The following is a 12500-nucleotide window of genomic DNA, read 5'->3' as shown; positions in this document are numbered from 1 at the left end:
AAAGGATAAAGGAAGGGTAATACAATCACCATGTTCTTTCAATTCTTGCATTTTCAGACAATTAAAATGAAAATATTTCCGGTTAACTGGCATGCAATTAAAGTTAACTGCTATTTGTCTGGCTTGTAAATCATTAACAGACATTTACTCACAAGAGGTCAAGATGTTCATCAGATTATTGATTTCAAGTAAAGTATCTTCTTTTTAGGCTTACCTTGGGTCTGTTTCAGCCGAAGCTCCGCTGGCCTTCAGCCCGGGTTCCACCACCCAGACTCAGACCCTGAGCCAACTCCGCCCAATCTCCTGTTATGGTTGCACACAATGGCAGTCCTCTGAGCTAGACGCATCAAAGCTGGCTTAATTCTGCTCTAGTGACGTTGCAACTGCATAGTAAAATCTGATAGGTTTCTTAGACGACCACAGACTAGAAATTATCATAGGCCGCGAAAAAAATGACAGACTCTAGATCCGGCGATGATGCCTGACCCGGGTTTGGTTACACGCTAATGGAACCCCGGCTTTACCTGACTCTGAAGCCAGAGTCAAAGAAAAGCCTAGGCGTACCATTGGGTGAAAAGGGGAGCCACACCCAGAGCATCCTTTGCTCAGATCCTGCGATTTTTTTCACGGGGAATTAATATCATTTAATGATATATAATAAAATTTTCGAGACGAATATAAATCATAGATCATCATCGTCTATGACAAAACAGGATCTGGATAAAGAACAGTCTGGCTCCCAAAGTTCTCCAGATGGTGCATCTAGGTCTGTCCACAGCTGGATTAGGCATGAAGTTACTGGAACGCCATTTTGAGTAATGGAAACCGGTCTCTTCGGGACTTCCCGCAATCATCCATCGGGATTCTCGACACGCTCTCAGGGCGCCTCTGCCACTGCCCTGAATCTCCTTAATGCCGCTGATAGACATAGACACCATACATATTATCCACCTACTACTAATACACTTCTAATATCGACATTATTGATCTATTCCTGCTGAGACCAGTGTCTCCCGATTTACTCGTAAAATAAACCTCTGAAATGTACTAAATATAAATATCGATACGTCAGTACATCATTAACCTAAACGTATATTTTTAAGGTCCGATGAAGAAGGGAAACCGTGCAACAGAAAAAGCAACACGAACAAATAACCATAAATGAAACAAAAGGGAACTGCATGATTAGGGGTTGATCATACATAATGCACAAAATACTGAAAATCTGAAGGTCATTCAATCATTCCTTAAACATTCCTTAGACATGGCGAGCAAGACGAGCGAGAGCGGACACGAGCTGGTGGAGGTCTCGAGGCCAGAGTTGGAGAGACTGGAGAGGCACTTCACTCCCTGGGCGAACGGCCTGCTGCGCCTCCGCCCGGGGGGCTGGCTCTTCCCTGGCGCCTTCACGGAGACTGCTGACAAGATCTACAACTTCGGGGTCGGTGCACACAGCCTTCTAAATGCTTCATATATATATATATATATATATATATATATATATATATATATATATATATATATATATATATATATATAATATATATATATATATACATACATGCATATATACATACACATACATACACTTATGTGTGTGTGTGTGTAATGATGATAATAAGATATATGCATATATAAAAAAAATATATATATATATATGTATATATATATATATATATATATATATATATATATATATATATATATATATATATATATATATATATGCGCACACGCATATACAAGAACACATCCGTGTGTATAATTCATTTATTTGATTGCTAATGATCAGAACATCATACGTAAGGCATCTCTTTTCTTTTCTTGGACATACAGAAAAAAAACGCCGTTGAAAATGAAATGAAACACATCAATATTACCATTTTGCCACCCGTTTACATGAATTTACTTTACGTAAGGCATTATCCCTGAAATGATTGTCATTGTCTATGCCATGCCTATCGGGGGTGCATTCAGGATTTCGTAGCGTCTAAATATGGACAGTATCAATGACATTCCCTTGATGCCGTGCAAGAATAAATACACACACACAAACACACACAAACACACAAACACACATACACACACACACACGCACGCACACACACACACACACACACACACACACACACACACACACACACACACACACACACACACACACACACACACACACACACACACACACACACACACACACACAAACACACAAACACACATACACACACACACACGCACGCACACACACACACACACACACACACACACACACACACACACACACACACACACACACACACACACACACACACACACACACACAAGCAAACCACCCACATACTTATACGTATGTATGTGTGTGTGTGTGTGTGTTTGAGTGAATATACATATCCGTCGTGTCCACAGTGGAAGGAGGACGACGTGGTGGTGACAGGCTTCCTGAAGACGGGAACCACGTGGCTCCAGGAGATCCTTTGGACCATGAGGAACCACTCCAACCTCGACCATCCGCTCGCCAACACTCCTATCCTTGACCGAGTCCCTATCATTGAGTAAGTGATCGCTTTTCGCGTGCATATAAATACATATGTATTCGGTATGTGGAGGAATCTCGGTTCATTGGACAAGAAATCACGCTCTTCCTCTGAAATGCATTTCACTCGCATTGCTGACTAGAAAGCTGTTGTATTGTTGACTGCTGAATGTGAAGTAATGTTGTTGTATTATCTGTACTTTAGATTAGATACAATTCTAAAATCCGAGTTAGAAACAAACACTAAACTTTCGGATGCTATATGTAAATTAAGTGTGCCTGCATTAAAAAGTAGTAATCGGTATCCGGCGGTTGTAATCTAAGATATCGAGGCATTTGTCATCAATGTAGGAGTAACATCTTTAGATTAAATTAAATTGAACACTCGCGTGCCCCTTCGGTCTTGCTTTTGCCTAGCTGAATTTGCTACGTATCAACGAAATATCATTGCTCTCTAACTGACAGTAAATATATATTTTGACGGCTACACAATCCCCTCTTTTCCTTGTCCTTTACAAAGTGAGAAGCTCAGCTATTTGTTTTGGATATTTTCCTTGGACTCTCAGGACGACATTACATCCGTTATAGATTCACGGGTCAATTTAATTAAATCTTTTTGAAGTAAATAGAAAAGGAAATTAAATTTTCAAGATCATAAAATCCCTAGTTTCGTCAGTGTGTTTTAACAAAATAAATAATATTTCAGACAAGTTTAATGTTGCATTTGCTCTCTTTGACAGCACAGATATGTTTATCAACCCCAAGGGCTTTCGCTCTGTGACGCCGAGCCACCCTCTGAAACCAATGCTGGATGACTTCAAGAAGAAGTGTCCGGACGGGGATGCCACGCAGGGCATCTACATCCAGATGGCTGGGGTGTTGCCGGAGCCCAGAACTCTGAAGACCCATTATCCGTTCTCGGTCCTCCATCCGAACTTGCTTGAGCATACTAAAGTAATTGCAGTATAGTAACTACAGCAAGATAACTTATTTTATTAATCATGTGTAACTAAAGTCACATTCATTGCAATAATTACCACAGTTTAGCATCTTTTCAAATCTCAGCCAGATTTGACAAGTCTTCAAATATAAGAAAACTATTAGATGTATATATTCTTCCAGTGTGTGTACGTCGCGAGGAACCCCAGAGATGTGGTCGTGTCACTCCACCACATGTGTCGCCTCTTCGAATACAACAACTACTCTGGCACTCTAGAGCAGTTCGTTGACTACTTTGTCAATGGCGACGGTATGTCAAAGTGCGTTTTCCAGAACTAGATGTTAAGCTCCCATAGCAAGACCGTGAAAACACTGAATACACACTGATATGTATGTGCGTGTGTGTGTGTGTGTGTGTGTGTGTGTGTGTGTGTGTGTGTGTGTGTGTGTGTGTGTGTGTGTGTGTGTGTGTGTGTGTGTGTGTGTGTGTGTGTGTGTGTGTGTGTGTGTGTGTGTGTGTATGTATGTGCGTGTGTGTGCGCGCGCATGTATACTTAAAGTCTATATATTGTTTTCTTTTTCTACAGTGATTCAAGGACCGTATTGGCTTCACGTTAAGGAAGCCTGGGAAAAGCGCAACCACCCCAACTTACATTTCATTTTCTACGAAGATTTAAAGTCCGACACTATGAAAGAACTCCGAAGGCTGAACGACTTTCTGGGCACTAACCTAACGGCAGAACAACTAGACAATGTAATTCTCTTTGGTCTGTTGTATTTTTACCCAATATCTGACACTGCAGTAACTTCATCTGGCTCGTTTTCACTGGAGATATGGCAAGTGGGATAGAGTTTGTGCACGGATCGTTAGTGGATCCTTCCGTGAACCACAATGCTCGCAGTTATCTGTCGCAAGTAACTATTTTGATCCACACAGCACGGAACGATACTTTGATCTTTATTTTTATGGGAGAGAGCACGATGGAGTCCGGTCGCTGTATTCAGCAACGTCTATCAGTTAATGCCTGAATTGAAAATATCCAAGATTTTGACTAATTTTACATTTTTGGTGGGTTCTACTGCGATCTTAGTGTTACAGTTTCTTGTTCTTTTAATTATTTTCGCTTTCTCTTTATTGATTTGTATATGTGTGATTATATATATACACTGAAAAATGCATAAGTGTATGAATATACACGCATTTGATTACATTTGATTATGCAGATATGATATCAGTGTCCAAACAATTACAGCTGAAATAGGTTTAAATTCAATATTGAGTTACCAGCTTTGCCTTTCGTCAGCATCCCCGGTCATTTCTCTCAAGAATTACTTTAAGAAGTGTCACCCTGCATCACATGCGTCATGCACAAGGACTGTTAAAAGCTGAGACTTTACAAAATACTATAAAATCAGGATATTCTCTTCATCTTTTGTTTATTTCAGCATTCGATATTTATTTTATGTACTATCTAATGTTGATAACTTTTGCATCAATGCACCCAGGTTAAGTGCTATACTAATTTTGGAGAGATGCAGTCAAGAAACAACTTCACCAACACCAAAAGGCCTGATAACCCAGGTGTCAAGAAAGAGATTGAAAAGAGTGATGGTGGTTTCTTTAGGAAAGGTAAGAACTTATGCTTGAAATCGTTATCAATGTTGATTCTGTGTCTAAAGTGATATCGATCTTGTTACAACTTGAACGTTTTTTTTATTTGTTACATTTGGCATTACAACAAAGATGTAGCCCTCCCAGCCTGTCAATCACACGAGACCCGAAAACACGATTTACATTCTTCAGACATAAAAAGTTTACTCTGATCTAAAGATGAAGTTTCAGTCCAATAAATAATTCAGGAATGTAAGTGTATTGCCTTTATGCCCCTTTATCCTTCTCTCTCTATCTCAATCTTCCAACCAACCCATCTACCTAAAAATACTAAAAGGAGTATTGCAATTAGTTAACGTAAAACTCATTTCTTCAGGAGTCACCGGCAGCTGGTCGAATACGCTAACGCCATCCATGGTTGAAAAGATTGATGAGTGGACGAGGAAGTACCTGAGTGAGATCCCGTTTAGATATAAATAAAATGATCACACTTTCTACAAGAAGCTTTCAATTCTGACTGTATGACCAACAACTGGCACCAATAACAACTACCTTTTGTGTGAAGTATGTTTGCTATTCATAATAGAATAAATGTTTTCTCTGCAGTAAATATGAGTTTTATTAAAACTTAAATTGCGATTAGCATCATCCACCCCAGAAACATGATAAAGAAATTGAGTAGGTATTGGACAGTACATCTTTTACATTTATTATGAAAATGTAACGAAAACTAAGAATTTCGTTGACTAGTGTAGTAAGTAAACTGCTAGGAAAGACCATAAGGAAACAATGGGTCGAACTACTAGAAAAAAATATAATATGATATCAAAAAGCAGTTGGCTTGAGTTTCTGAGATATTGCAAGAGAGAGGGTAGATTGCATCTACTTGGACTTCAAAGAGGCTTTTGACAAGGTGTCACACAGTAGATTGATACGGAGATTGGAACACCATGGAGAAGTTAATATAAAACTCTTTTTGCTTGAAAGATAAATAACGACGATAATTAGAGGGTAACATTTCTACATGGAGACGAACAAGCAGTGGTACATTCAGTTTTAGCACCGACTATTTCCATCGATGTTTACTTAAATCCAGACGATCAGATATATGAAAACGTTCTTAAAATGTTAGCCCTGATCGTGAACATGAAGAGGGCATTCTTGTATGTGGGGAGGATATAGTAAATAAATCATGGAGTTCATCATAAAATCTACTCTTGAATATGCGTCAGTGGTATGGAGCCCCCACCTAAAGAGGATATAGACACGCTAGAAATAGTTAAAAGAGCAGATGTATGGTGGGCGCCAAAGATAAGAAATATGAGTTACGAAGATAAATTATTGAAAATAGGACTTCCTAGGAAAGAAGGAAAACGAGGGAACATGATTGTCACAAGAAAAGTTAAGAAGAACGAGACACTACAATGAAAATTTAAAAGTAAAGAGGCGATAAGGATGTAAAGTAAAATCAGCTTTCCAAACAGAACCATTGAAGAATGGGACAACCTCAGTAATAACGTGGTGTGGTAGAAATGTTTTCACTTCAAAAAGTTACATAGTAACTTACAATGATCAGACTGGACCTAATGAGCTTAGCTCTCCCTCTCGTATTGAATCAGATAGGTAAGAACATAGTTAATTTATGTAGTATGTTTTTAATGCCTCCTTGTTTACACATAATTGCTTGAGGTATATTTCTTATTGGACCGATAAACCAACAAATTAGGAGAAAATGGGTACGCACTATTGTAATACATTTCTAACCTGGACGCGTCTAGTCCGGGAACGTAAATAGTGTGATCAACACTGAAGGTAACGGCTCCGGAGCCCGGGCTCTACAAGGGCCTGTCAAAATAATCTTCTTTTTCCATTGCTCGCCATCAAGTTTCTGGAACAACCCTTTTGAGTTTTTTTGTAATGGAGCTGTCTTCACGCACCAAATCACGGAGTCTCATGCCATTTAAATGTATAACTTTCAGTAGTTTGATACGAGGACCCAGCGGGGGGGGGGGGTCATGCTCAGGCACCAGGGATGAGTTTGCTTAGTGAAGCCGTAGCTTTATTGGTTACATTAAGCCAGGGTTTCATTAGCCATGTCCAATTCTGGAAAAAGAATGTTATTATCGCCCTTCCAGCCAGTTCAAGCGGCATGATGTGGGAATTTAGTGAGCTAGACCAAGAACGTTCTTTACCCTCACCTTGGCATTTAATCGCAGACAGCATGATCTGTAGTTCGTAAGTGGTTACGTATTTCAATCTGTATGTCAGGCGAAACTACTTTTAAAGGTTTCTGCTAAACAGTTTTAGTTTCGTACATTCTGTATGGTAAGTAATGATAATGCCTTTTATTATGCGGAGAGCAGTATTGTTCTTCATTGATTAAAGGATAATTTTCTGTATTAGTTTATCAAATATCCAGTTTTCTGTTGCGCAATTACAGACAGGGTGTATAGGCAAATTAATGCAAAATAGTTGACAATACTTTATTGTACTGAACTTGTAAAGGATAACTACATTCACAACTACAGAAACATTAAATAAGTGAACAGAGAAATGGACACACTTGTTAAGCTCAAATCATTAAGCTTATTTGTGGATCATCTGTCATTATACAAAACAATTTCATAACAAAGGAGAACCTTTTCTCTGACTGTCCTTTGACCATCCGTACAAACCCACGAGGAACCGGGCGACTATAAAAGCAAAAAATTGTTCACAGCTCCAAGGTATGGTTATCACATCAGGTCCAATAGTGACACTTGAATGAGCCAACACATTCATCACATCCTCAACATCAGACATTCATTTTGCTTGTGATCAACGCTTAAAATGTTGATCGCCCTGACTCCTCCCAGGTACTTGTGAGATGCAGTAGGAAACATGCTGCAGCTGTTTACTTAAAGAAAGTGCTCTAGTTCACCAACAGGTCTTTAAAAAATAAATAATTTAAATACAACCTAAAGCAGCACTTTTATATATATATATGTACTGTAAAACGATATCATACATCATATATCACAATATCAAAATGTATTTATTCACATCTCATTAGATAAATGTCCCAAGAAAGAGTATTGGTAACAAAGAACACTGTTACATGAATTATAGCACTTTACACAGTTGCAGTTTCATTTGTGCTTATACCATGATCATGACAAGGCAAACAGACTTCAGGGACACTAAACTCCATCCCAGATCTGGTCCCACCCCCTAGTCTAACCACACATTTGTCACAGCATAGCCCATTTACCTGCCAAAACTTGACTGGGGCAGGTCTGCTGTACCACGCTGTATAATGCAATACATAAATAGAAACAAAATAAAGGGGAAGTGATTAACTCTCTAACAGCTGCAGAAACTAACAAGGGCACCATAACAAGTGTTGCAAGATAAAATAACTGTGTGGTTAGCCTCTAGGGGGTGGAAGCATATGCCTGCACACATGCCACAGGCATATGCTGTATGACTTCAGCCTGTCACGTTGCAATTAACCCACTTAAGTAGTATACCTGAATTAAATTAGATAATAAATAATAATTATAATAAATCAGAAATGCAATGGTCATTGACACCATGAGGTGTCAGGTCCATACCTATTGGAAATATTTATGAAGGGATATTAATATTATTATACACTTAACAATCTTTGGAATGCAATGCATGTATAATTTTTTTTCCAGATTGCATTTTTTATACAAAACATGCCTCTAATCTCACTTGTCTTAAATATTCTTTAATATTGAAAAAAATCACAGTCTTTGGGAGAGTTTTGGCTCCTAGGGCTGAAAATATTTGTCTGTGCAATTACTGGAATTCATTCTTAGAAATGCTTGTGGCTTGTCACATACGAGAACCTACTTTCATACAGATGTAGAGCAATGAGGAAAACAAGATATTATCCTTTCTCAATTTCAGTTAACATATTAATCAGATTATAAAATACTTGACATCAACCATATATTAATGTATGGCCTCCTGAATTTAGGTTTTGGTATGTGCTCTCATTTTGGGGGCAAGAAATTTGTATCCATAAAAAATTATAAAAAGGACCAACTATCTAAAACAGCCATAACAATGAGCATTTTACTAACAGAGATCCACAAGCATATTCCAGTATTACACGTAGGGTTTCATAGCTTTGCATTGATTCCTTGGACGATCCTCATAAGTAAAACAGGTGCTGGGACCAACTCGGTGCCAGACGTCACATTCCAGTGTGCCTGTTCCATTCATGCGGACATCCGTACATACGCATCAACAAAACTGTCTGTTCTCCTTCTAGTAACTATCCATGATGCTAGAGATTCATATTGCAGCGAGCATCAGGACAGCACCGCTCATGTGTGCTAACAAGCGCATAGTGTGGCAATAAAGAGTAGAAAAAAAAGAAAGAAAAGAAAGAAAAAAGTAGAGGAAAAAAAATTGTACCTTGTAATACTGAGGGCCATCTGTTCGATTTTTTTTAACTTTTTTATATTTTTTATCAAGTCCTTAACATTAAAAATGTTTGAAGACTAGATTCAGGTTTGGGAATAATTCATTTGAATTTGCAATATGGCAGGCAAGTCGGTTTCACCATCATCTGGCTCCATTTCAGAATAAAAACTTGTAAAAAAACAGGTTGAGCACATTATGCATATATGAAAAATTGTTTAAAAATATTTAATATTCAATTAGCTAAAAATACTTACTTTAGGCTTTATATATTAAAAATTGAATCTCTACTTAGTAGAAATTCTGAAGATAACTGTATTCATATTTCAGTAACAAAACAAAGATGGGAGCAGTTGAACAAGAAAAAGGATTTTGTACTTGCCTCGCCTCCAAAACAAGAGGAAAAGAGGGAACACATAGCAATGAGTGCAATTGGCTGACAGTTGATAAAAAGGAGGCCTGAAGCAGCCTCTTATTGTCTTGCTCTAGTCATACAATTTAGCTGCATTACACAATGCTGCAGGTCACTTTTATCAAAATGATGTAAAATTACAAAATATTATATTTCGTGTCTTTGACACGAATGTCAGGCCTTTACACATTTCAGCACAGAAATAATGTAATTATTTGTGCAAAGACAGCTTTTACGAGTATCACTAATGTGTCCGGGAAGCGCATTTCTATTTCCATACTGTCTTCCCACTTTGAACATCAAAGTCATGTAGTATACAAGTTAGCTGTGCACTTGCTGGTCCCTTTTGGAAGAGCTGGATGTTGGTAAAGAATAAAGGACAAAGGAACAATGGTGGCAGACCCTGTATAATGGAGGGAGGAGGCTATGTTGAGATGAGAGACCGGAGCCAGTGACTGGTGGACTGAGCACATGAGCCTTGTGACCTGAGGACAAGAGGCAGCTGCGCCCACTCCCTGATATGGAGATCCTAGAACCGTCCCACTGCACCTAACTGTCATCAGTGGCAGCAGCAGCACCATGCACAGCACCAGAAAATAACACCTCCTACAACTCATATACCATATGTTTCCAGCAATTTTTTAAAGCTTCCATGGAAGTTGTTTGAGGTTTTATTCCTACAACTGAGCTGAAAAACCTGCACACAAATATTACATATGTTGTACTGGTGTTCTACAATATAAAAACTGAATACTTTCATCCAAGTTAACATGTATATCCTAATCTTGTAAAAAGAATTATGGCATAAAAAATAGTATTTGTAAAATATGGTTTTGTATTCATTCATTTTCTAATATTCAGTTTTTGTAGTGCAGAACTGGTAGACTGCTTGCAATAGTGGACAGAGTGTATGGTGCAGTAAGACGAGTATTGCCATGATACAGATTGTCACAACAAGACTTTATAAAGAGTTAGGAGGGGCTGCAGCCTAGCTCTGTGCCAAATAATAAAAAACTATTTTTTTTTTATATTTTTTCTTCAAAATTTATCTATCAACCCTGAAAAATACAAGTCTTGGACCCATGAATAATAAATAAAAATTCAGAACACACTAATATTGATCATGGAAATTTTGTCATATCTAAATAATAAAAAAGGTACGAATCTACCGATAATTAAATAGGTAGTTAGTCATAATTTTTGCACACTAATTAACACTATAGTTAACTTGCTAGTCCTGCTGATAAATGAGGCAAAAGCGGGGCTGAGGGAGAATTTGTTGCTGATGAGTAATATGGCTCATCTAATCGCTCGTCCAACGAGTCAGAGTCTTGATAATCATCATCTTCATTCATATTAGCTTCAGACATCATTTCTAATATCTCATCATCATAATGGCTACCACCATCAGAAGCTCCTGAAGAGGCAAGAGGAGTGGAGGCTGGTGTTGGTGCAGGTGAGGACTCCAGAGACTTTATCCGACAAGAACACGGTTGGAAAAACCGTGGATCTATAAGAACCTCTCCACAATCTCCTCGGAATATGAGGCCACAGCACACCTTTTCTCTGAAATGACAAATAATATTATGAGGTCTTATTTCTCTAAATAAATGTGCTTTAAAAATATATGGCAAAATCTCAATGACTATAAGGAATTATAAGGAATCCTCAAACTTATAATTGGGGAAACATTTATGAATGTCATTTCTCCTGGCTCAGTTTAGACAAAAAAGTTGAGTGGTAAAATCATAAAACAATTCAAATAGATAAAATTTTGAACTGTAAACACTTATTTCCAAGTAGAGTAACCATCATATGATATTCTGTACTTACTGTTTCCAATAGGATAAATCTACAAAACTGCTGAGCTGAAACTGTGAAGGGTTCTGCTTCTTCCTTTTGGCAGCTCCTGTCAGCAATGTCCGGTCCTGGGAATCTGCATCATCTTCTGAAGGGTAAGGTGACGGGTATGGGGAGGGTGCCAGAGAGCCTGGCACGGAGGGGCCTGATCCTTCACTTAATCTCTCATCTCCAACTGTGACATCGTCACTCAATGCTCCTGGAGAACCTTCGCGTCCTACTTTCCGAACATACCTGTTGAAGAGCATAAAATTTACCATACACTGTCTATGATATTGGACCAAAATATAAAACCAAGCTATTGTAGTTAATCAAAAACATACCACATTTCCCAGCATATTAGGCATCCTTCATCTTTTCTAAAATTGGTGCCCGAACACTACTGCTACCTTACAATCCCTAATATTTGATAACAAAAATTATGAATGACATTAAATTTCACAATATGTAGTGCAATGACATTTGACACTACAATGGGTTAAATTGGATTATGTTAGCTTGGTAAATATGTAAAGTAACTGGCCTATGATGATTGGGTCCTCAATGACTGTTTAACTATGCTACAAACATTTATTTATATCTATACTTTTCATATTTGTATTGTGTCATTCATTTGTTTAATATGAAAAAAAAAAGAGGAAAAAAGAGAGAGAGAGAGAGAGAGAGAGAGAGAGAGAGAGAGAGAGAGAGAGAGAGAGAGAGAGAGAGAG

General features: G+C 38.1%; 2 protein-coding genes across 8 annotated transcripts in view; one reads left to right on the top strand and one right to left on the bottom strand.

Annotated features, from left to right (window-relative positions):
* The window catches only part of LOC122242671 (uncharacterized), a 25304-nt gene extending 19610 nt beyond the window's left edge, over nt 1–5694 (top strand). The window contains exons 21-27 of the mRNA XM_086540205.1: nt 1263–1441; nt 2407–2552; nt 3274–3487; nt 3656–3782; nt 4060–4226; nt 4979–5102; nt 5461–5694. Of these exons, the coding sequence (XP_086396331.1) occupies nt 1263–1441; nt 2407–2552; nt 3274–3487; nt 3656–3782; nt 4060–4226; nt 4979–5102; nt 5461–5564 (1061 nt within the window). The 3' untranslated portion in view covers nt 5565–5694. The remainder of the gene's footprint in view (nt 1–1262; nt 1442–2406; nt 2553–3273; nt 3488–3655; nt 3783–4059; nt 4227–4978; nt 5103–5460) is intronic.
* A 1859-nt stretch (nt 5695–7553) lies between these two features.
* LOC122242670 (SIN3-HDAC complex-associated factor) overlaps nt 7554–12500 on the bottom strand; it is a 58557-nt gene continuing 53610 nt past the window's right edge. For all 7 annotated transcript variants that reach the window (XM_086539763.1, XM_086539765.1, XM_086539764.1 and 4 more), the window contains 2 exons: nt 11764–12024; nt 7554–11496 (listed from right to left, as the gene is read on the bottom strand). In XM_086539763.1, the coding sequence (XP_086395889.1) occupies nt 11154–11496; nt 11764–12024 (604 nt within the window). In that variant the 3' untranslated portion in view covers nt 7554–11153. The remainder of the gene's footprint in view (nt 11497–11763; nt 12025–12500) is intronic.

The sequence above is a fragment of the Penaeus japonicus genome, unplaced genomic scaffold, assembly GCF_977035675.1.
Source record: "Penaeus japonicus unplaced genomic scaffold, GWHDUDI00000001_assembly GWHDUDI00000009, whole genome shotgun sequence".
Classification (NCBI taxonomy): domain Eukaryota; kingdom Metazoa; phylum Arthropoda; class Malacostraca; order Decapoda; family Penaeidae; genus Penaeus; species Penaeus japonicus.
The sequence above is the reverse complement of the archived record's forward strand: the minus strand, read 5'-3'. Positions and strand labels throughout refer to the sequence as shown.